This window comes from Spermophilus citellus (genome assembly GCF_964194105.1).
Source record: "Spermophilus citellus genome assembly, chromosome: 9".
NCBI classification, from domain to species: Eukaryota; Metazoa; Chordata; class Mammalia; order Rodentia; family Sciuridae; genus Spermophilus; species Spermophilus citellus.
Window position 1 is genome coordinate 10,591,307 of NC_138191.1, and position 26,198 is coordinate 10,617,504.

At 36.8% G+C, this 26,198-nt stretch overlaps 1 protein-coding gene across 1 annotated transcript; it reads left to right on the plus strand.

The window, feature by feature from the left end:
• Positions 1 to 1,428: 1,428 nt before the first annotated feature.
• LOC308656868 (uncharacterized protein) lies at positions 1,429 to 21,879 on the plus strand (the record flags this gene model as incomplete). The annotated part of the gene is given in 4 exon segments (XM_081308215.1): positions 1,429 to 2,357; positions 14,703 to 14,767; positions 20,932 to 21,395; positions 21,397 to 21,879. Coding segments are annotated over 4 exon segments (1,941 nt in total).
• Between the last annotated feature and the right edge of the window lie 4,319 nt (positions 21,880 to 26,198).

Consider the following 26,198-nt stretch of genomic DNA (forward strand, 5'->3'; position numbering starts at 1 on the left):
AGAATTTAACATCTGTTATTTGTGAATGGGATTGGTCAAAGTTTGATATCAAGATAATTCTAGCTTCATAAAATGGAGAATAATTTTTCTTTTTCTTTTACCTAAAATAGTTTGTGTAATATTGGAATTAGTTTACTCTTGAATGTTTCATAACAATTTTGGTAAAATTGTCTTGGCCCAGAGATTTATTTCTAGTTTTAAACAACAGTCTTTTATTTCTTTAAATACTTAAAGGGATTTTCAGGTTTTCTAATTCTTGATTAAATATTGGTAGGGAATATTTTTCTATAAATATGTCTACTTATATTACAAAAAAATTATATTGTGATAAAGTTGTTTATAACAGTATTTTTCATCTTTTTTTTTTCTAAAATTTCTGTGATTTTATCCTTTTATTAACTCATAATATAGTTTATATCTTCTGGGTTTTTTGGGTCAATTTCACTTATTGTTAAACTTAAGTTCATAAATTTTTACCTTTTGTAGGTAACCGCACAGAGGTAAAAGAGTTTCTTTTCCAATTTCTATTTTATCGTTGTTTACACTAATTAACATCTGTTTTCTCATTATTATTTTTTCTTCTACTTTCTTTTCGGTTTTGTTTTAATAACATCCTAGGTGGATGCTCAACTTATTAATTTTAAGCCTTGTTTTTTCCAACAAGCAAGCATTTTAAACTACAAATTTACCTCTAATAATGTTCAAGATGCATTGTGTATGATTTGGTATGTGATTCTTTTATTAGTTTGAGATATTTACCAATTATCAATTTAAGTCCCTCTTTTGACAATAGGTTACCAAACATTTACACCTTCCAAAATTACCTTGTGTTTTGACATTTCTAACTTAATCACATTATGGTCTAAGGAGGTGGTTATCTTTTAAGAATATCTAGTTTTAAGAAATTATTAAGACCAACTTCATGGGCCATTAAGTGATCATGTTTTTAAAAGACCCAGGAGGATTTGAAAAGAATGTTGTACATCTGACTTTTAAATAATGTTGCTCAAATTTTGTGTATCTTTATTACCAGTCCATGAGTCTGCCATGTTCCTGAGGAAGGAAGTTGATCCACCCAGTTTTGTTTTGTTTTGGGGAGGGGGTTACTGGGGATTGAACTCAGGGCACTTGACCACTGAGCCACTACCCCAGCCCTTTTTGTATTTTATTTAGAGACAGGATCTCCTGAGTCGCTTAGCATCTTGCTTTTTGCTGAGGCTGGCTTTGAACTTTCGATCCTCCTGCCTCAGCCTCCTAAGCCGCTGGGATTACAGGCATGTGCCATCACTCCCAATGATCCATCCAGGTTTGAAATGGGTTTTTGCTATATTGCATCTTTGCTGTGTGCATGTACTTGAGGTCAGGGCAGCCTCTGATGTTAACAACTGGTATTGACTTTCTCTTTTTGTTTCAGACCTGATATCCTCAATGAGGAGAGCCAACTGTACAGAGGTAAAAGAGTTTCTTTTCCAAGGTTTTTCCAGTTTCCAAGAACACCAGCTCACGCTCTTCGTGGTCTTTTTTGCCCTCTACATGCTGACTCTGGCTGGCAATGTCATCATTGTGACCATTATCCGAATGGACCACCACCTCCACACCCCCATGTACTTCTTCTTAAGTGTCCTCTCCACTTCGGAGACCTTCTACTCCCTGGTCATCATCCCACGCATGCTTTCCAGCCTGGTGGGCCTGAACCAGTCCATCTCGCTGGAGGGCTGTGCAGCTCAGCTCTTCTTCTTCCTTGGTTTTGCCATCACCAACTGTCTGCTGCTGGCAGTCATGGGGTACGATCGCTACGTGGCCATCTGCAACCCACTTCGCTACCCCATCCTCATGCACTGGAGGGTCTGTGCCACGCTGGCATCTTCAGTCTGCACCACAGGCTTCTTGCTTTCCCTGGTTCAGACGGTGGCCATTTTCAGACTGCCCTTCTGCAGCTCACTGATTGAGCATTTCTTCTGTGACGTCCGGCCTGTCCTGGACCTGGCCTGTGCTACCCCAATCATCAACGATATACTGACCTTAATTATCAGCCTTCTGGCCATCACAGCCCCTGCCACCTTCCTGTTCGTCTCCTACGTTCTCATTATTTCCACGATTCTCAAGATTGCCTCGGCTGAGGGCCGGAAGAAGGCCTTCGCCACGTGTGCCTCGCACCTGACAGTGGTCATCGTCCACTACGGCTGTGCCTCCATTGCTTACTTCAAGCCCAAGTCAGAGAACGCCAGGGATGAGGACCAGCTGATCTCTGTGACCTACACTGTCATTACCCCTTTACTAAATCCAGTTGTGTACAGTCTGCGGAACAAAGAAGTCCAGGATGCTCTGCGCAGGGTGGTGGGCAGGAAATCCCTTTTGTAAGATGGTCATCCCTTTCCATATAATCAGGGATGTTTTCCAGAGGGAGTCCTATAAGTACAGCGACAGAGCCAGGGTTTCCTGTGATTAGTGAAGTCTCAAACATCCCCATCAGGGACAGGGTGAAAGTGAAGCTGAGAACTACCTTCTAATAATTCCCACTTCCTCAACTTCTTTGTTAACATAATAAAAACACAGGTCACCGGGGCAAATCTGTTCTCAGATAGCCATTGGCCCTACTCCAGAAGATAATTACAAGGTCAAAGTATGATCCAATGTTCCTTTCAAGCTTAAATTTAAAAGGATTTTTTTGTTGTTACTGGGGATTGAACTCAGGGGCACTTGGTTACTGATCCACATCCCCAGCCCTATTTTATATTTTAGAGACAGGGTCTCACTGAGTTGCTCAGCACCTGGAATTACAAGCATGTACCACCCCACCCCAGTGGGACTGGACTGGTCCATTTTGCTGAAGTATAAGCCACATTAAAAATACTATAAAACAGAGCTACTTTTAACAGTAATCTGATACTTGAACAAGTGATTATTAGGAAGGATATGGGTAGAAATCTAATTGCCTTGTGTTTTAATAAGATAAGCAAAGAAAAAAATACAGATAGCTTTTAAGAAATGTGTTTGGAACAAGCTAAAAACTTTCTAGAGAGAATCCATTTCCCAGCAACCCACTGTACATTTCTATCAGCCAGCTGTGGAACTCCAGATGAAGGGGATCCAGGGGATAGGGGGTAGGGAGGGGAGGGAAGTAGATGGAGAGGACTTGTAATCAACATATGACAGTCACAGGATGCTAGCCAAAGCTCAAGTGACTTGGTCTGATTCTTTGGGGCTCCTAGCTGAAGAGATGCAATATGAAGAAGGTCTTGTGAGTCTGGATTAAAAAAAAAAGAATGCCTTCCTCAAGGACAGGATCAACAGGTCCAGGAAGGAAGGAGAACTCTCAGGGAGAAGACTGATGAAAGACGCTATGAAATTGACTAAAAAGAAGGAAAAATGACAAACATCCAAATTGTACCTTTTATTGATAGGCGAGTAGGAGAAACGGAAGGCAGAAAGACAAGGTCACCGTTGAGCGGAGGAAAAATGATTTAGAAAAAGTTCTTCAGATTAGATCCTCTCCTTCCCTTTGTAAGCCAAGTCATAAAGGCAAAGGAAGAGAATTAAATGGAAATATGAAGAGTCAATGTAACACACCTTTCTAAGAAATTCTATAATTTCATGACTCCTAAAAAGCTAAACAAAGTAAATAGTTAGGGATTTTGACATGAAAACCTTCCAAAATTAAATCAACTTAGTTAGAAATGGAATAATAGGAGATTACTTACTGTTCCTCAGCTCAAAAGAAAAAAAAAAAAAGAATGAGGGTAAATTTCAGGTTCAATTTGTAAGACCAAATAGGTGGTAAGTAAAACTATGGTGATTAACAGTTTTAATTATTGAGAAAATCAGAAATTTATAAAAAATGCACAAGAAATATGAGTACATATTATTCTCTTCATAAAATATTTTCAAAATACAGAAATAGCAAATAAAATGCAAAAGCTAATTATTAATTTCATAGGCTGTGTATGCAGGTGCATCAAATATAAGAAAGTTTCACCGTTTTTTCTACTACGGTAATTCTGAGTTTCTAATTCACTTGATGGAGAAAAGGTCATCTGGACTTCTTTATGTATACTCAGTCAATTAATGGTTAATAAGTCAGATCACGAGTAAAAACAAGGTTCTACTCTACTCCTCTTCACCAAGGTTCTATTCCTCTCCTTCCTCCCACTTTTCCCCACTAATCCTGGAGTGAAGCCAATTCTGGTCACACCATCTTGTTTTCTTACTCAGGATGTAGAAGAAATTGGTTCATGGTAATTCCTACCTCCCCATGTTGGATCCTGTGGAGTTACATGACCACCAATGGTCACCCTTACTGCCATCCATCAAGAGGACTCTGGCATTTCCATGTACTTTAATCAGTGTGGTCCTTGAACTTCACATCTTGCTGGTGACCGTCTGACCCCTTGGGTCCACTGGTACTCTGTTAGCTACTTCTCAAGGCACCTGGGCATTCAGTGACACAGTTGGTCTTATCATGTCACAAGATTCCATTTGATTTCACTGAACCTCACACCAGGTGCTTCACTCATGTACTTCTGATCCACCAGGCCTCACACCCCCTCTGCTTTTATCAAGTCCTTTTCCTTCTTCCCCACATCAGGGTGGGAGCGAGAGTGGACCCCCACGATATCCAATCAACTATGAGGCTGTCTCCTCCTGGGTCTTGAAAGCCGTTGTTTTATTTTGGCAGGAAAACTTCAATTCTTCCCAACTCTATAGTTTACATTATACATTTCATATATAGAATACAGTTAGCACTGAGGCTTTTGATATTCAAAATCATTCTTTGTAAATGAAAAGAGGCTTTCCTGTCTAGAAAAGTTCACTCACCTTAAAAAACTATTTCAGCTTTCAATACAAATGTTTCAGTTATTATTTCTCTTTAAAAAAAGGTCTTTTTGAAATTCAATTGGCTTTTTAAAAATTCTGGATTCTTTTGAGTCTATCCTTCCTCTGGGGCAAATGAATGTCCCCTGGAACACTGTGGAACAATAATAATAATTTTTAAAAAGGGGGAATGTTGGATTATTATCCACAATATTTCTTTGTAGAGTATGTTTTTGTGGAAATTCAGAAAACATTGACTTGTTATTTTGAGACCTTCAAGAAAAAAAAACCTTTGTCATAAATTCATTTCCCCAGAATAGAAAATTCCATTTTAAAAGTACAGCACCCCAGTAATGAGGAAGTGCCCATCAGGATGGAGTTCCGACCTCCCTGGATTAGATGTCACATCTGTCACCAGCATCTCCATCCTACATGTAGGGTGAAGTTTTCCCTCCTCCTGGGACAGGTGCTTTTCCTCTCTTGCACTGGCTGGCTCAGCTCTTCAGAAGGGCCAATAGAGCCGTTGGGTAGAACGAGAATCCTATGTTGCTTAAAGATTGAAGAAGTAAGAAAAAGTCCTGGTTAGAAGGTGCCCAGAGGCCTCCCTAAAGTGCCTGCCTTGGACTCGTTCTATAAGCTCTCTCTGCACACTGGTCTCACTCCATATGCAGAGGCAAATTAATTCCTGTGCCTCTTGAAAGGGTAACTGATTTTTAGGTCTTGTGTCCCTGAGTCTGTACAATCGGAATATCTTCATCTTCCCCAAGGGCTTAGTTTAGAAACCCAAATAAAAAACAGGCACATTTAAGGTAATCTGGCCATTGGTTCCTAGCTCTTCTATAAAGTGGACATTGTAAGTACATTAGCAAACTTAAAGATTTCATTTGTCCCCCCCTTCTATCTATGAAACATCTTCTTTGTATTCAAACAATTAAAAACACTCTTCTAGAGCTTTTAATTTGTGTGTGTGTGTGTGTGCACACGCGCATGCGTGCGCTACTGGGGATTGAACCCCAAAGTGCTTTGCCTCTGAACTACATTCCCAACCCTTTTTTAATTTGTTTATTTTGAGACAGGGTATCCCTAAGTTTCAGAGGCTGGCCTCAATTTACAATCTTCCTGCCTCCCAAGTAGCTGAGTTCACAGGTGTGTTCCACACTTTTAAATTTTTAAATATAGACTTAACTCAGTTAATTTTTCATTGTTGGTTGTCCCTATTTGCCTCAGAACTCAACCCTTTTCTGAAGATGGCATTTTTTTTCTTCTGTGAGTTTTTTAAACATTTGTTTCCACTTCAAATTAAAATGCTGGTGATATCATATATGATATTCTCCTGGGAATTTTGATCTATTCATAGAGTATCTATTCTGTCACATTTAAATATCTATTCCATGTGTCAAGAACATTAATAATCATAATTTTTAATGTTTCATCATCTAATAGAGTTAGTTGTCTGTCATTATTCCTCTTTAGGATATTTTTGGATTTGTTGTTGTTATTGTTAACATTTTTCATATAATTTTTAGAAGCAACTTGTCTAATTTGCTCCCTTTTGCAACAGTTCATACCTGCAGGCAAACCAAATTCCAGTGGTAGTTTATTGAAATCCCATTGCATTTATAAATTAATTCACGGAAAATTGACATCTAAATGAATTTTGAGTCTCCTTCTATTGGTTTCAGTCTCCTTTTGTATCAAGAATGTTTGTATCCTTCTGGGAAATTTTAAACATTTTTTCATAGTTTTATGTTTTTTACATTTAAGTCTATGATCTATTTTCAATTAGCTCGTGTAAGGTGTGAGCTTTAGGTCAAGATTTTATTTTTCTGTAGTAGAAGTTCAGTTGCTTTAGGCCAGTCTTTTATAAAGTTTGTCATCCTTTGAATGGATAAAGAAAATGTGGTCTAGATACACAATGGAGTTTTATTCAGCCATAAAGAAAAATGAAATTATGTCATTTGCAGGAAAACGGTTGGAACTCGAGAACATTATGTTCAGTGAAATAAGCCAAACTCAAAAGGTCAAGGGTCATATGTTCTCTGTCATACTCAGAAAGTACAGAGGAAAAAGAAAAGAAAGATGGAGGTGGATCTCATGAAAATCAAAGGGAGAAAGTTCTGGGGAGTGATATTGGCCAAATTATATTATTACATTGCATATTGTGTGCATGTATGAATATGGAACATCAAATCCTGTCAGTACATACGACTATAATGTACCAATTAAAAATGTGGAATAAAAAAAAGATTGTCATACTTCATTGACCCGTTTGCACCTTTGTCAAGTGTCATTTGAGCATTTTTTCTTTTGTGGATCCATTTCTGGGTTCTCTATCTTGTTCCAGTGATCTAGGTGTCTACTGTTTCATCAATTCTACTCTGTCTTAAGTAATAGAGCTGTGTAGTAAGGTATAAGTGAAGAGATTCCTCTTGCTTTACTTTTCTTTATTAAAATTATTTCAGTTATTCTAAGATCTATGTTTTTCTAGACATTTTAGAATAAGCTTATCTATGTCTTTTAAAAACATTTGCTAGAATTTGGATAGGAATCGCATTAGAGCTACGAATCAATTTGAAAATAATTGACACCTTTATTATTTTGCATCTTCCAGTTCATTAATATATTATTTTTCCTCCTTAGGACTTTATTTTTTCACCAGCATTTTATAATTTTCAGCACATAAACATTGGACATATTTTGTTAAGTGTACACCTAAGGTTTTATTTTCTTTAGCAGAATCTTATATAATACTGTTTTAATTTCAGTTTTCTCATGTTCATTGTTAATAGGTGGAAATGCAATTGATTTCTTATCTTGTTACTGTAGTTATGACCTTGCTGAATTCATTTATTCTAGGAATTTGTCTCTATTTGCAGATAATATGATTACCTACATGGAAAAAATTTGAAGGTATCTGCAAACAGGGACAGTTTTTTTCCCCTAATTTGTGCCTTTTATTGCCTTTGATTGCCTTATCTAAGTGTCTAGAATTTTTAGCACTATATTAAACATGTACGTTGATATCTATAGGGTTTTGGGATATGATTTTTATCAAGCAGTTAATTAATACATAGTCTTAACTAGATGAGCTATTGTTACAAATGGGTATTGGTTTTTGTCAAATGTTTTCCCAATGACAGTTATGTAATTATTTTGTCACATTTAACCTGTTTATAGGGTGAATATTCCTATTCGATTTTTAAATATTAAGCTTTGCATTTCCATAAAAAAACAATTTGCTCAAGGTATATAACTCTTTTTATACATTGTTGCATTTGTAATACTTTTTGTAGATATTTTGTTGAAGATTTTTTCATCTGAATCAAGAGAGATATGGGTCTATAATTTGTTTGATCTACCTTTGTCTATTTTGAGTATCAGTGTAATACTGGCTTCTTAAAGTGTCAATAGGTTTTCTCTTATATTTTCTAGAAGAGATTTTAAACTTGTTATTTCTTCCTTAAATATTCGGTGAAACCATCTGGCATTAGATATTTCTTTTTCAGGAGCTTTTAAATTATAAATTAGATTTTTAAACAGTTATAGGACTACTCTGATCATCTATCTAATAAAAACAAAATTATTCAGTTTATCTGGTTGAGTTTTGGTTGTTTGAATTCTTTTAACATTAGTTCATTTTTTTCAAGTTGTTGAATTTACAAGCACAAAATTGTCGTGTTACTTCCATATTATCTTTTTTATAACTACCTAATCTGTAGGGTATTTCCAATTTAATTTCTGATGATTTTTCTCTTTTTATTATTGTCAGTCTTATTAGACTTATTGATTTTATTGAGCTTTTGGGAAGAACTTGCTTCATTACATTGACTTTTTCTATATTTTCTTTTTTTTAAATTTTCTTTGAGTTTTACTCTTTATTATTTTTCTCTTTTTGCTTGTTTGGATTTATTTTTCTACTGTATTCCTAACTTCTAAAGGTAGGAGCTTAGATTACTGATTTGAGATATTCACTAATAATATACTCACTCAGTGATATGAATTTTTTTAGCATGATTTTAGGTGTATTTATATATTATAATATGTATATTGCATGTTCATTTTCAATTCCTTCCTATGTATTTTTTTAATTTTTTGAGATGTTGTTCTGGACCTATGGATTTTTTTCCACATTTTTTATGGCGCATTATAGTTGTAGATAAAGATGAAATTCATTATGTATATGTACATGCATGCTGACCTGTGGATTTTTTTAAAAAGTGTATTGCTTGGTTTTCATGGGTTTAAAGGTCTCCCTGTTGTCTTCTGTTATTGGTTTATAATTTGTGTCCTAGACTTTTTGTCAATCTGTTAGAAGACTGGATTCTATTTAAGTCTTTTATTTTAGCAGTGTTTCACCCAGTTTTTCTGGCCTACTTTTGTGAGCCGTGGCTCCAGGAACTGTTTAATTTTTTTTTCTTTTTTTTTTTTATTGATTGTTTAAAGCATTACATAGCTCATGATATATCATCTTTCATACATTTGACTCAAATTGTGTTTTGAACTCCCATTTTCACCCCAAATACAGATTGCAGAATCACATCTGTTACATATTCACATTTTTACATAATGCCATATTAGTGACTGTTGTATTCTGCTGCCTTTCCTATCCCTACTATCCCCCCTCCCCTCCCCTCCCCTCCCATCTTCCCTCTCTACCTCCCCTGCTGTTGTTCAGTTCTCTCCCTTTTTTTCCCTCCCCCTTGCCCCTCATGCCCTCTTATAATTTTATGTATCATTGAAGGTCTCCTACTATTTCCATGTGCTTTCCCTTCTCTCTCCGTTTCTCTCCCCCCATTCGTCTTTGTTTACTGTAGTCTTTTCCTCATGCTCTTCCTTCCTGTTCTGTTCTTAGTTGTTCTCTTTATATCAAAGCAGACATTTGGCATTTGTTTTTTAGGGCTTGGCTAGCTTCGCTTAGCATAATCTGCTCTAGTGCCATCCATTTCCCTGCAAATTCCATGATTTTGTCATTTCTTAGTGCTGCATAATACTCCATTGTGTATAGATGCCACACAGAATAGAAGACACAGAGACTAATCCACAAAGTTACAACTACCTTATATTTGATAAAGGGGCTAAAAGCATGCAATGGAGGAAGGATAGCATCTTCAACAAATGGTGCTGGGAAAATTGGAAATCCATATGCAACAAAATGAAATTGAATCCCTTTCTCTCGCCATCCACAAAAATTAACTCCAAATGGATCAGGGAGCTAGATATCAAATCAGAGAAACTGTTTAATTTTTGCAGCACTTTCACTGTGGTTTTGGTCTGCTTTGTTTTTCTGGTGCTGTTGGGACTCCCAGTGTCCCCTGCTGGTAGTGCCTAAGGGGATAAATAGATTGCTGGGGTGCTGACTGGAGTCTCAGCTTCAAGGGACAAAGACGCTTCTTAGCCAGGTGCTCATTAGGATCATATGCCCTCTGCCTCTAGAGGATGCTGAGACTTACCAGGGTCCAGCATTTGTGCTAGTGCCCCACCCCCAACATGGCTCTGTGTCTCTGGACAGGGGAGAGAAGAGTCAGTTCCAAGGGGTAAATAGGCCTCTAGAGCAGGGTTTGTTGGTGAGGTCTCTCTTGCCAGTCCCACCCCACTGCACAGCTGTTTCTGGTAAAGGAGGAGAATTCCAGCAAAGGAACTTCCTGGATGAGGGACAGTCCTCAGTCTAGTTGGTTAATGACACTCTCTCAGCCCACTTGCTCAAATGGATTTTCTCACTCCCTTCTCCACCCTTGAATCTATCAATGCGTTATTAGGCAAAAAGGGAACCAAATGATGTAAGCACCACTAGCACCAGAGTATAAAGCAAAATAAAGTTATATGAACATAATCTTCAGAAAAGTAAGTGTCAAAGTGTGCAAGATTCCCCCAAATCTCATTAATCTCCAACTTAGGTTCTGTATAAGTGGATGGATTATAGCACAAGGATGGCAGATTTATAAAAAGGAGCAGGGGGTGCCCAAGTGATCATGGAACAATAGGTGCTTCCTGATTAAAGCAGTATTGTTAGAAAAAGGGAGCATCAAGATCTCAAAGCCAGTATCAGCTTATTGTTCCATTGAAGAGACTTAGCACCTCTTAGTTTTTTCCCAAACTACTAAAAGAAGAGAGAGAATAAATTTCGAAGGGTGGGGCATCTAGATTGGTACCTCTTGACAAACTGTTGTCAACTCACAAAATGGACTGTGAAATGTCTCATTTCCTTCCATTTCTGCTAAGACTCCTTGTCAGGAAATAACTTTCTTCTCTACTCCACGTGTTTACTTTTGTTCTTTTCCAATCAATGCTTTCCATCACAAAGTTATCTCTTAAATATGAATTCAAATCAAGCCTCTCCCCTAATTAAGACTGTCTAGGGGATTCTCCTTGTTCTTGGAACAAAGCCTGATTTCCTCACAATGGCTTGTGGAGACCTACTAGTTCTCACTATTCAAGCCGTTAAAACTGAACTCATCTCTGATAACTCACCCCCTCCTGGTCAACTTACCAGGTTTATGCCAATGTAGCATCTTCATGTTTGTTAATCCTTCCATTGAGAGAGATTTCCAGATTCTCATTCATTCACTCACTCCCATTCGTTGTTTATCATTTAAGCTTCAACTGAAAAGAGAAGTAATCCTTAGAGATTCCTTTCCTGACCACCTCCATTTATTGGTGGTCTCCACCAATGTCATTCTCCATTAGAAGACATAGTTTTATGGGTTTTATAGCACTTAATCACAATCTGAAACAAAAGGTAAGTTAAAAACAAGGGATGTAAATTAGTATACTAGGCAAAATACTAAAAAAAATGAAGGTATGAATTTACATAAAAAATAAAGGCAATGTTAGAACATATAAAAGAAGGTAAGCATTTCTTTCAAACATTAACTTTGGATAGAAATCTTCCATTTTGCAAAGACTTAAGATGGTGAATTTCCCTAAATTTCTATGAATACAATGAGAAGCCATTCTTCCACAGCAGAATAATGTGGCAGAAATCTAGCATATGGTAGAATAATGTATTAGCATTATAAGATATTCTTACTATTCTGTACATGATGTTGAGACAGTGAGCTAATTATTGGGATTTAAAAAGTCATATTCGGGTTTGTTTTAAGGATAGCCCATTTCATTTCTTATAAAAATTAAATTTCAGATGAATCAAATGTAGAGGCATAAGAAGTATAGAAGACACCATGGGTACTTTTAAAAAATAATCTTGGAGTTAGGAAGGTCCTTTCAAGCATTAATCAAAATGCAAAAGCAATAAAGTCTTATATCAATAGATAAATGCATAAATATATTACGGACAAAATATCAAATCCACAAACCAGTAAAAATGATAAACATTAAAAAATATCTGCAACATGTATAATAATAGGCATATTTTCTTATCATAGAATTCTTATTATGAGAAAGAACAAAATAATAGTTTTAAAAATGAGCAAGATATGTAAATGGACATTCACAGCAAATGATGTACAAAGGCGAATAAGCATATAAAAAGATATACAGCTTCATTCATAATTAAAGGAATAAAATTTCAAAGAAAAATAACACACCATTTTTACTTATCAGTTCGTCAGGTTTTTAAAGAGGTAGTGATGCTTGAGATTGATGGAAGTAGGATGGGGAAGCATCAAACAGTGTCAAGAGAGTATTTAAAGAATACATTCTATTTTGGTTTCCGTTTGGCAGTAACTATTATGTTTTCAAATGAATGAATGGCTGACCAATGAATTTTACTTTCAAAAATGTATCCTATAGACACATGCTCCCAGAAGAGCACAATTATATATGAACGATGATTCTCTTTACTACTAATAAATGCCAAACTACAAACATCCTGAACATTCATTGAAACTTAGGTAGGCCAGATAAATTAAGTTCTATTTGTACCCCATCACACGCACTAATATGAGAAATTTTCATGTACTGATTTGTGAATCCATCCAGAAAGTACTGTTATGTGGAAAAGCAAGTAGGATAACAGTATAGAGAATGCAATTTGAATTACAGAATACGAGGGCACACACTCACACCCACGTAGTTACCCATACAGACGTATGCATGGAACATTTCTAAATTCTGTTTAGTGAGTTGTCTTTTTATATAGCCGGGGTTAGTAACTTAGTTTGTTTTGTTTTTGTTTTCACTGAAAGAGCCTACAAATAATTATACCACAATCGCAATGAGGGAACCTGGCACCCAGATCTTGCTTTCTAAATACGATCTCTGCTAAAAGGTGCTAGAACTCCTTGGAAAAGTGGCTGAGTCCAGAGCCAGGACAGGAAAAGTACAAGAGGAACCTGGAATTCTTGTTGGTATGGAATATAAAGAAATGCTCAAACAATAAGAAGCCATGTCAATCTGTATACGGGGTAAAAATGGGAGTTCATAACCCACTTGAATCAAAATGTGAAATATGATATGTCAAGAACTATGTAATGTTTTGAACAACCAACAATAAAAAAAAAAAAGAAGCCATGTCAAAAGAATGTAGGAGACAGACTAAAGCAATTCTCACTGCCGTATTCTGTGGTGAATTGTGCATCGACATACATAATATTCATAAGTATCAACATTACCTAAATCTACTAGCATCTAAACATCTCTTCTTTATAACTGAATGCCAACCTATTGGAGGAATGATAAAGACTGAAAGTTATCAAGGAGTCAAAAAAATAGAGGGTAAAAGTTTGATGATGAAAGGAGTCTTAATCTCACTATTTCATCTTACAAATTACTTATATGCAAAGGGAATCTCTCTCACCCTATTCTCCTTCCTCTACTCTACAGGGCTTCCTTCCATTTGTGAATTGTTTTTTTTTTTAATTGATCTTCATAGATATACATAAAGGTGGAATCCAATGTGGTATATTTATATACGTACATAGCTTAATTTTTTTCAATTTCAATGCATTTCTTTCCTTTTCCCATCTCCTTCCTCAACTCCATGATCTTCCCTCTATTTTCATGGGATCTTTGCCCACCCATTTTCTCCCCCTCACTTTGCCCTAGCTTCTGCATATGAGAGAAAACAGTCGATCTGTGACTTTTTGAGTCTGGCTTATTTCATTTAGCATGATGGATGCTCTCCAATTCCATCCATCTACCAGCAAATGCCATAATTTCATTTCTCACATTTCTCATTGTGACTGAGTAAAACTTCATTTGTGTTTATACATCACATTTTCTTAATCCATTCATTTATTGACAGGCACCGAGGCTGGTTCCATAACTTGACTCTTACGAATTGTGCTTCTATAAACATTGATGTGCCTGGATCACTATAGTGATACAGATTTCAGATCTTTTGCATAAAGACCAAGGAGTGAGCTAGCCGGATCATATTGTGTTCTAGTCCTAGTCTTGTAAGTAATCTCCATACTTCTTTCTACACTAGTTTTACTAATTTATAGTCCCACCCAAAGTGCATAAGTGTGCCTTTTCCCCCACATCCTCACCCGCACTTATTATTATTTGTATTCTTGATGATTACCATTATAATCAGAGTGAGATTGCTATTCCCTAATTGTTAGGAATATGGAACATTTTAAAATTTATTTGTTGGCCATTTGCATCTCTTATTTTGAGAAATGTCTATACAGTTCTTTTGGCCATTTAATGATTGGATTATTTGTTTTTTAGTGTGTGTGTTAAGTTTTTGAGTTCTTTGTACATTCTGGATATGAATCCCCTGTTGAAAGAGTAGCTAGCAACAATTTTCTCCCATTTTGTAGGCTCTCTCTTCATGCTCTTGTTTCTTTTCTTGTGCAGAAGCTTTTGAATTTTATGCTATACCACTTCTTGATTCTTGATTTTATTTTTTGTGCTTTAGGAGTCTTATTAAGGAAGTCAGTGCCTGGGCCAATATGTTGGAGTGTTAAGCTTATCTTTTCTTCTAGCAGTCGCATACTATCTGGTCTAAATCCTAGGTCTTTAATCCACATCGAGCTGACTTTTGTAAAGGGTGAGAAATAGGAATCTAGTTTCATTCTTTAATATCTATCTATCTATATGTATATATCTATATATGGATATCTAGTTTTTTTTAGCACCATTTGTCAAAAATGCTATCTTCTCTCCAAGGCATTTTTGTCAAGTATCAGATTACTGTAACTATGTGGGTTTGCCTCTGTGTCTTCTATTCTGTTACTCTTCACATCTCTTTTGATGCCAACACCATGCTGTTTTGGTTACTATAGCTCTGTGTTAAAATTTGAGATTAGGGATTATGATGCAATCAGCATTGCCCTTTTTGCTCAGTATTGCTTTGGCTGTTCTGGGTCTTTTGTTATTTCAGATGAATGTTAGTAGTTTTCTAGTTCTGTGAAGAATGTCACTGGTATTTTGTTACATTGAATCTATGTAACACTTTTGGTATTTGGCCATTTTGACAATATTAAATCTACCTACCCAAGAACATGGGAGGTCTTTCCATCTTCTCATATCTTCTTCAACTTCTTCCCTCGGTGTTCTATAATTTTCATTGTAGAGGTCCATCCTTTCCTTGGTTAGATTTATTCCCAAGTTTCTCTTTCTCCCCCTTTCTCTCTTCTTTTGAAGATTATTGTGACTGGGATAATTTTCTTAAGTTCTTTCTCAGCAGATTCATTATTGGAGTATAGAAAAACTATTTTGATACATCAATGTTGTCTTAATCAGCTTTTTCACTGATGTGAACAAAAGACATGACAAGAACAATTTTAAAGGAAGAAAAGTTTACTTGGGGGCTCCTGGTTTCAGAGGTCTCAGTCCATAGACTGCTGGCCATTCCTCAGGGCTTGAGGCAAGACATCATGCCCAAAATGTGTAGCTCAGGAAAGCAGCTGGGGACATGGCACCTAAAGTAGAAAGAGGGGGAGTTCTACTCAAGGACAACAAAATCTATACCCCAAAGTCACAACCACAGGCTCTACTTCCTCTAGCCACACCCTACCTGCCTAGAGTTACCATTTAGTTAATTCCTAACAATGGAATAATGCACTGATTGGGTTTAGGCTGTCATAACCCAATCATTTCATCTCTAAACTTCCTTACATTGTCTCATACATGAGCTTTTGGGGTACACCTCACATCTAAACCATAACAAATGTTCAGCTTTTATCTTACTACATTGCTGAATTTGTTTATTAACTCTGGAAGTCTCCTGGTGAAATCTTTTGGGTCTTCTAGACATGGGATTATGTCATTCACAAATAGCTAATTTGACATCTCCTCCTATTTGTATTCCTTTAATTTCCTGTCTAGAGTTTAAAAAAAAAAACTATGTTGAATAGGAGTGATGAGAGAGGACATCTTTGACTTGTTTCTGATTTTAGAGGAACTATTTTCAGTTTTTCTCTTTTAGTATGATATTAGCTTTGGGTTTGTCATATATAGCCTTTATAATGTTGAGGTTTTTATCCCTATTTTCTCCAGAATTTTTTAAATGAATGAGTGTTCGATTTTGTCAATGGCCTTTTCTGCATCAATTGAGATGGTCATCTGATGCTTGTCCTTAATTCTGTTTATGTGATGAATTATATTTGTTGATGTATACATGTTGAACCAAACTTGTATCCCTGGGATGAAACCCACTTGATCATGTTACAGTATCTTTTTGATGTATAAAATATTAAGATTTAAATAAATTGAGAGCCCTTATCAATTTATCTCAAGTGCGATTTTAATTTAAAGCAATTAAATTTTTTTCTAAAATTAGTATAAAAAAGTGAACTTTCAACTACTAAAAAGTAAAACTGGGTTTGATAACACACACCTGTAATCTCAGCAATTCAATAGGCTAAGGCAGGAGGCTTGCAAGTTCTCAGCCAGTTTTGCTTGGTAACTTGGTGAGACCCTGTCTCAAAATTAAAAAAATAAAAAATAAAAAGGACTGGGAATGTAGTTCAGTGATAGGGTGCCCCTGGGTTCAATCCCTAGTACAAAAATAAATAAATAAATAAATAAATAAATAAATAAATAAATAAATAAACAAACAAACAAACGAATAAATAAATAAACAAACAAATAAAATAAGGAAAGTTTGTCTCCTTGCTAATTAAGATTTATTATAAAATCATGGCTATTAAGGCAGTGTGATTGTGGTACAGGGAGTTAAATTAACCAGTGACATAGAATAGAAAGTGTTCAAACCGATATACAATTGTAGATAGTGGGAAAAAGAGAGGCTCCTCAGGGAAAAAGTGCTGAGCCACATCCCCAACCTGTTTTATTTGTTACTTTGAGATAGTCTTTTTTTTTTTTTTTTGGTACTGAGGATTGAACTCAGGAGCACTTAACTACTGAGGCATGTCCCCAGACCTATTTTGTATTTTAATTAGAGACAGGGTCTCACTGAATTGCTTAGGGGCTTGCTAAGTTATTAAGGTTGGCTTTGAACTCTTGATCCTCCTGCCTCAGCCTCCCAAACTGCTGGGATTATAGGCACTGTGCCCGGAGAGACAAAGTCTTGCTAAGTTGCTTAGGACTGCACTAAATTGCTGAGGCTGGCCTCAAACTTAAAATCCCCTGCCTTAGCCTTCTGCATTGCTAGGATTACAGGTATATGTCACCGTGGTCAGCTGAAAACCTTAATATTTAATCAACAAAGTGGTACATGAATAGGGAACTGTCAATCATACTTCCACCCCCAAAACACTGCGGGTTATAGTGCATATGAAGATATTACTGAGCTGTGAACCACAAGATATTGGGATACTAACTCTGTCAATGATAATTTAATTAAAATATTTGAGTGTTCTAAAAAAACTCCAGTTTGGCTAGTATTTTATTTTCTTATGCCTCTGAAACATATAGAGATAAGAGCAAACGTTATTAGCATTTTTATTTTTGCCATAAACATTTTTCCTTTTATAATTTTCTAAACTTAACAGTCACTACAAATTCTGTAGGAAAAGAAGAATAGGGAATACAAAAAAAAAAAAAAAAAAGAAAGAAAAAGGAAGAGCCCCAGGGGCATTTTTCAAGTTTATCATGATATGAATTCAGGTGCTTGATTTTTTTTTTTTTTTTTTTTTTTGGCCAAGTGTGAGAGAATTAACTTGGAGGAGAACTCGCAGGATCTGGTGAGGAGATAGGTATAAAAGGAAAATTGGAATAAAATACTCTCAGGGAAAATATAGCACCTGCAGTGGGGAAACCTGTATTGAGGAAGAAAAAAACTGATCTCCTGAAGACCATTGTGTTTATAATCATTTGCCTGAGGGTCCTGAGCATGAAGTCCTGGCTCAGTCTGGATATTCAGTGCCCTCTTGGCCTTCTGAAGTTACTATTGCCTTTTGAGCTGGGATCTCCTACCTTTTTTGTTTTGTTTTGTTTTGGTACTAGGGAATTTATTGCAGGGGCACGAAACTACTGAGCCCCATCCCCAGCTCTTTTTTATTTTTTCATTTTGAAAAAACCTCCTTTAGTTATTAAAGCTAGGCTTGAACTTGCATGAATCTCCCACTTCTGATTGCTACAGGACAAAAAAAAAAAAAAAAAAAAAAAAAAAGAGAGAGAAAGAAAAAAGCCAGAATTGACTATTTAATTAAAGGAGAAAGGAACCAACTAACGAAACAAAAGAGCTTCTAGCACAGAGCAGGGAGAGTTGTTGCATGGTTTCCTGGAATCCACAACAGTGATTCTTAGCTGGAGCTCACTTGGGCTTTGTAACCATGGTTTTCCAAGGCTCCACGGTATAAAAATAGAATATTTATTTAAAAAATAAAACCGGACGACTAAGCCACTGCTGTTCCTACTTACAGTGAAAACTGCCTCAAGACTCCCAGAGCACAAACCCATGTAATCTGGTGAATGTGCCCCTCATGTAACAAGGTCCCCTGGCACAGGCTGTTGGCTTCCTAGTCCCAGGGTGACTTGCTCAGTGAATAGCACCTAGAGACCCTGGAAACTGATCCTCAGAGAGCCTTTCTTTAGTGTCAAAAGTTCTTCTGACAACCAGAGAGAGTGTATGTAGTGAACAGAGAGCTTCCTGTATCTTTCCTTCCACCTCCATCCCTTTGGAAGTGGAATGAACACATTCAGCTGACTTTTCTTCATCACCCGGGTTTGTGAATATTTACGATCCATGGGCCACCTCTCTGACCTCTACCTCTATTTTTCTGTTGACTCACAGATTCCCAGGGAGAGAAGTACGTGAGATACGGAGAAAGATGTCAGTGGTTAACAGGGGGTTCCATGTGAGGAATAAAATACACATAGGACTTTTGTTGTTATGAAAGGGTCAAATTATATTAAGCTGGAAAGGATACTGGTGTATGTGAATATTTGTTCTTCTTTTTTTCTTTATTTATTACTTACCAAGATCTCCTGTTAATCCCAATAATTCATGGCTTCCCAGGATTAAAGAGTATCTCAACTGATATGGTAATAAACAATGCAACTCGGCTACATACAAGCTTTGCTCCCTTGTCTTCAGACAATTCATAGTTCACAGAGAAAGTTTATAAAGCTTCATAAAGCATGTTTACAAATACTAACCACACATCAGGGTCAAACAACTTTTCCTATCAAGAAATGGTGTCTGGCGTCTAACATAAAATTTATTTTTTGCAACCCCATCTAATTTCCTCTGAAATGCTCTGCAGTGTTGAAGCACAACTGTATGCTGCTGATTCCTTGTAAATACCTTTTTTTTGTAGATTTTGTTTATGGAAAGTGGTGTATTTCTGAAAATAGATAGATATAATTTTGAAAGTGCAAAATAAGCTTACCTTTGAAATCTACCCAATAGTAAGCCACTTTGTAATGTGATTTATTTGCCTTACTTCTGGCAAAATGCACTTTTGAAGCAACTCCATCCTATTACTGAATTTGGGTTTTTGACAACTAACCAATGATATAATTGTATGCTGGTTAGAAATAGGGTAAAGGCTACTGGAAAAGTTGCACTATCTTTTCCAATTATGTTAATAATGGTATGCTTTCCTTTGGTTACAATGTTATAATTCCAATGTTAAAAATGTAACCCAATTATTTCATCATTTGTTGCTGTCATAGGCATAGCATCAGGAAAAATGAGACAGAGGTTAAAAATAATTTTGCCTTCTGTTCTTTGAAAAAAAAAATTCACTGTGATGCTCCAGCATTTTTGCTTCATGGTGGGTAGTTTGTGTGATGGAGCAACGATGTGTAATGTTTGTGTCCTACGTTGTAGTGGCCACTCTGTGGCCATAAGGATTGGAAATACACAGCCCCTGTCTAGCTGTACTGGGGAAAATTTACACTGTAGTTTTTGTGGAGTGGGAGGAACAATCACAAGGGGTCAGGAGACATGAGTTCTCATCTTGGTTTAGTTCTTTGACAGAGATGACTTCAGTTCCTGTGTAAATTAATCCTTATCTTCCTTGTTTATTAACATTTGGGTGTTAACAGAATTAAATAATGTACATGAATATGTTTTATAACTGTGAAGATACTGTCAGGTGCTTATAATGCTAAAAAGTCAGAAGACAGTTCTATGCTACCTGAATGTGCACAGACATGTAGATCTGAGAGAGAGGAGATGGGTAAGGAGAAAAAAAAAATAAAGAACACTTGGCTTTGGCTTTGAAAACTGAGTGGTATCTAGGGAAGAGGAATGTAGGACAGAGTTGAGAAGAGCAGTCAAAAGATTGGAATGCAAAAGCAGTTTCTCTGTCAGAGTAGAAAAAGCTCCACCCAAACCCTAGAAATTCAAGAATTAGTGTGTTCCTATGGAGCCCGGAATTTAGGATGACACCTGTGAACTTGAATGTATTCCATCTTTAAGTTCAAATATAGGTATACTTAACAGCATAAAATTCTTCTATCAACAATTCTATGATGGTACCATCACTACATCCACGTAAAGATGAGGAAACTGGTCTTAGAGATGCTCAGTCTTTGCCCAAGATAAGCTAGCGCATGAGAGAAGAAGGAAATGAGTTTATAACAGTTGCCTCTAAGGGCCATGTACTTTTGTCTTACTGAGAAAAAAAAAAAAAAGATAACAAGTCTCCAGTCTTCACTCCCCAAAGAAATCAGTAAGAATGTGAATATAAATAAGCAGAAACCCGTGTTGAATTAACCATGGAGTTTACCCAGCCTACTATTTGACATAGATCACCACCCAGATCTTTATATTCTTTTTTTTTTTTTCTTTCTTAGATACCATACAGGACTCAACGAAGAGAGAGAATCACACTTTGGTGAGTGAGTTTATTTTTCAAGGGTTCTCCAGCTTCCGTGAACACCAGCTCACACTCTTTGTCATATTCCTTGCACTGTACATATTAACCCTGGTAGGCAATGTCATCATCCTGACCATAATCAGCCTGGATCGTCATCTCCACACCCCCATGTACTTCTTCCTCAGTATGCTCTCGGCTTCGGAAACAGTGTACACACTTGTCATTATACCAAAGATGCTCTGTGACCTCACAGGTGCCCGTCAGCCCATCTCCCTGGCTGGCTGTGCCACACAGATGTTCTTTTTTGTAACTTTTGGGATCACTAACTGCTTCCTGCTCACAGCCATGGGGTATGACCGCTATGTGGCCATCTGCAATCCCCTGAGATACACAATTATCATGAGCAAGAGGGTGTGCTTCCAGTTGGTGGGGGGGGGCCTGCAGCATTGGCCTAATTGTAGCAGTGACACAGGTGTCAGCTGTGTTCCGACTGCCCTTCTGTGCCACCAAGGTGGCCCACTTCTTCTGTGACATCCGACCCGTGATGGAGCTCTCCTGCATCGACATCACTGTCAATGAGATCCTGACTTTAGTCATCACTGTGCTGGTGCTAGTTGTACCTATGGGCCTGATCTTCATCTCCTATGTTCTCATCATCTCCACCATCCTAAAGATTGCTTCAGCTGAGGGCCGGAAGAAGGCCTTCGCCACCTGTGCCTCCCACCTCACGGTGGTCATCGTCCACTATGGCTGTGCCTCCATCGCCTACCTCAAGCCCAAGTCGGAGAACACCAGGGATGAGGACCAGCTGATCTCTGTGACCTACACTGTCATCACCCCGCTCCTGAACCCTGTGGTCTACACCCTGAGAAATAAAGAGGTCAAGGATGCTCTGTGTAGGGCTATTGGCCGAACACTCTCCTGACAGGATGGATCCATTTCAAATAGCGTCTTGCAAGATTCTCTAGACAGGAAAGGTGGAGCAGTGCCCAGTCACTAGAGTTCAGATTCTGAAGCAGTGGTTTGTTGAGAGGAGGAGAAAACAAAGGCATTAGAAATTCAGACACTTGAGAACAAAGGCAGCTCTCCAAAGCCCAAACAAACCTGCAGCTCACATGAACAAGGATAGAGAGCTCACTGGCACTGGGGAGTGGATGGCTGTCTGGACAGCCAGGGACTGAATGAAATCAGGGCTGCAGATAGAATTAATGAGGGGAGACTGATCTAAGGCAGGGGCAAAGTTTTAAATATATAACACTTTTTTGGAGGGAGGGGAGACATGCAGGTTTAAAAGCTAACTAAAGTCATTTTTTTCATGGACAATTCTAGGTCTTTTGCATCATAGGTGTCATAAATCAAGTGGATTACAGAGACAAGCATCTATAAAATTCAGCAGCATAAAGTTTGGATCTTTTTCCTCTAAGTTCCAGGTTGGCCAAATAGGAAAATAGGTATCTGTGTTTTCAGGATCATATAAAAGAAATATTTTTAGAATGTGATTAAAACCTCTAGGAAATCTGGTTAAAGAGGTAGCAACAGCGATCATATCTTCATTTATATTGTGAGAATGTGCTAATATTGTTGGTGATACTCTATGTAAGGAATTATTTCTGGGGGAGGAGAGAGAATAGACCAGTTTTAGATCTTTGGGCCTTCAGAGATCCTGGAAGAATGAAAAGAATCTATTGGTGAACACAAGTCGTGCATATAATTATAGTGAATATCTCACATAATATATATTTTTTATGTACCAGCAATTGAATCGGGGGCACTTAAGCACTGAGCCACATCCCCAGTCCTTTTTAATTTTTATTTAGAGATGGGGTCTCACTGATTTGTTTCTGGCCTTGCTAAATTGCTGAATCTGGCTTTGAATTCTCCATCTTCCTGCCTTGGCTGGCTGAGCCACTGGGATTACAGGTGCGTGACACTGCACCTGGCTCACCTGGATGACAGTGTGAAATGAGCAGTGAACGGTATCTTGGAGTTAGCTGAAGGGACTATTCTGCCCACTTGTATCAGGTGATGTGTTTTCATAGGACAGATCCTCCTTTATGTTAATTTCAAAAGCTAATATTACATCTAAATATTTAAATTTTTCAAATAACCCACTAAAGTTTATTCTTACATAGATTCAATTACATATTTGAGGGAGTTTCTGGTGAAATCTAAGAGAACCCCAAATAGGAGTCACCCTATACTTTCCAATGGTTGCTTTTACTTTCACTCAATAAATAAATAAATACATTTTATTTTTATTTTTTGGTAGCCTTAAAAATGCTGCCTTATACCTTCAACCTTCTGGATAATAAGTCTAGGTCTGCAAACATTGCTACTTAATGTGTTAGGTAGCAATTTTTAGTTAGTAGAAGTGAGTGGAAATAACATAAACACTGCAATAAAAAGATTTAATTTTGGACTCTACTTCTTATTCACCATATATATTTAAACGGATCTTTAAATTTCTCTGAGCCTCAGTTTCTTTATCTGTGAAACCTATATCCAGAGTTTCTTTTCAAACACAAAAGTCCTTTGGAAATGAAAAAAAAAAGAAAGGATAAATATCCTTTATTCTTGTTAGAGAGAGAAAATAGCTATATTCCCCATAAACTCATCTTCCCTTATCTGCAAAATGGGGTTACCAATCCCCGCTCTGTTCTCCCCACTGAACTGTGGTATGAATCAACTCCACTACAATAAACACAGCAGGCACAGCTGTGGGAACTGCAGGAAGTATTCAGAACGATGATGTATTATTACTGCTATCATCATTAGTATTAGCTATCATAATCCACACACTCTTATCTCCCCGAATTTTTCTAGCCATTTTATATTATTTTACTGATCTCTTTTAACTCTTACCTTCCTCCCATGTACTCTTCAGTCCTAATTGTTCTTCCATTCTGTCATTATGTCTGTGAATCATATGTTTTTGGTCTCTCACAAAAGAATATTTATTTCCAAAACCTTTCATTTCTGTTTTGTTAGCAATCCCAGTAATTAATGCCCGATTTCCTGCTCCACATCAAGCACTTTCCCCTTTGTACTTCAGCGAATTTCAGACTCTTTACCATGACTCATGGCCCCCAGTACAAAATGCACGTTATAGCAACCAGATACATACATATACATCTGTGTCTGTGTACACACCTACAAACCAAAGCACAACAGTCACAGGACAGGAGTTAATCTTAACTTGTGCAGTACATTCTCATGTTTTTCACTTAAGTCTGTTCTGTTTTCTTCTATTTCATTTTATTTAAAAGTTTTTGCTTTTGTTTTTGTTTTCTATGAATAGAGACACGTCTACTATACATTTTGACTAATCACTCAATGGTTGGGAGTTAAAAATCTGTTTTCAACTGAAGTCAATGCCGAAGCCCGGTATCAAACGACTTTATTTCTGGGATACTACAATAAAATTTAAAATGTTATTTTAGAAAATTGGAGTTTTATTATTAAACTCATCATGCTGAAACAGTGGACATTTTAGAAGAGGGACAATTAGGCATTATTTTCAGCTTCTAAATCATTCCAGCCATCACTAAAACACACGTTTGCATTGTTAGGTAGATAATCATTGGTGGAGAAACAAAATATCTTGGGGGAAATATTTCATTATTCCTCAGCATTTTATTCTTTGCTTCATATTCTTTATTACATGTAGATTAAAAAGAATTCACACTGGATATTGTCCTATATGATTTGGGAAGTAAAATTAAAATCAGATTGTAAATTCAGCTATAAAAGTTGTGAGGGTTCATTGCTTAAATGAAATTAAGAAATCAAAATAACACAGTACTTGAAAAAAAATTTTAATTTCTAAATGCTTTACAAAGATTTTTTCCCCAAACCTATCCAATAGCCAACATACTCTTATTATTTAATAATATTAATATGAAATATTAATTTATTTCCTATTTAACTACTTAAAATTCTTAAATTTGTCCAAAAAGTTAACACATCTAACAATTATATTAAATTATTCTTGAACTTTACTCTTACACTAGTAAATACAATGCGTAGTTAAATTGATAAAATTTCAACAGACAAGGCAAAGCTAATTGAGTCACAGATAGAATAACTCATTGCATTTGAAAATGTATATTCAAGTATTATTGTAAATCCAAATAACTTGTTTATTCATTATTAATGTTGTTAGATTGATTAGGGCCAATAACTATTTTAAAAGATGGGAGGAATAAAAGGGTATTAGTTAAACTCCCAATAACACTTAGAGCTCTCAATCAGAGAACGAAGAATTTTCCCCTATGGAACTTGGCATTTTGAGAGAAAAGACTTACAGGTCTGGACAGTTCGGTGCCCTATTTTGGGAAAAAAAAATCAAACTTATCCTAATAAAACTAGCTTTATCATATTACCAAGATTTATCACTCTAGTAAAAAAAGTCCACACTCTACACCCCAGCCACACACACACACACACACACACACACACAAAACTTCTAAAGAACTTGTTAGAGAGTCACTCTTAGCTATGATTCAAGTTACAGGGATCACCAAAAATTTGAAGTCACTAACATAAAAAGAAATATCAATATAATAAAAAATAACAAAGGAAAAAGAAACACAGAAGAATCAGATATAGTGCAGGGTGTATATTAAAGTGTCAAAAGATACACATTTCATATTTTCAGAAGGATGTCAAGATAATATCAGTGAAATAAAGGTGGAGTGCTATATAAAAGCCAAGTTCTGAGAAGTAGGAAGATATTTTACAAATTAAAAATGCATTAGCAGAGACAGAGTGAGGTGAAGGTGGAAGATTCAATAGCGCCAGAACCTGTCTCTCCATCTAAACAACGGAATCTGCCTGATGTGATCTCTCTGGAACCCTAGAGTCTATTGAAGGCTTGCAACTTCCAGGGGAAGTCATGACTGTAAATTGCAGTTGATTCCCATCAATATCAACTCTCAGCACACTAGGAGCTAGCCATTCCTCTCTGCCAGCCACCGAAAGACAGCTACGCACATGTTCCTGGGAGAAACTGCATACAGCTTTCAGAAGCCGGGGTGACCCTGCCCTCCAAATACGAAGGTTCTGTGCTCTGATGGCTTATCGCTGCTTGTGCTCATGCACATGCAGACGAAGAAGTGAACAGCCATTGTTGCCTCCTCTCTCTCCTGTGGCTGCAAGGCCCTGATCTTCCAGCTGACATGGTTTTTAGAGGATTTAAACGGACAACACTCCTTTACCCATTTTATTTATATTTTTCCCTCTTTT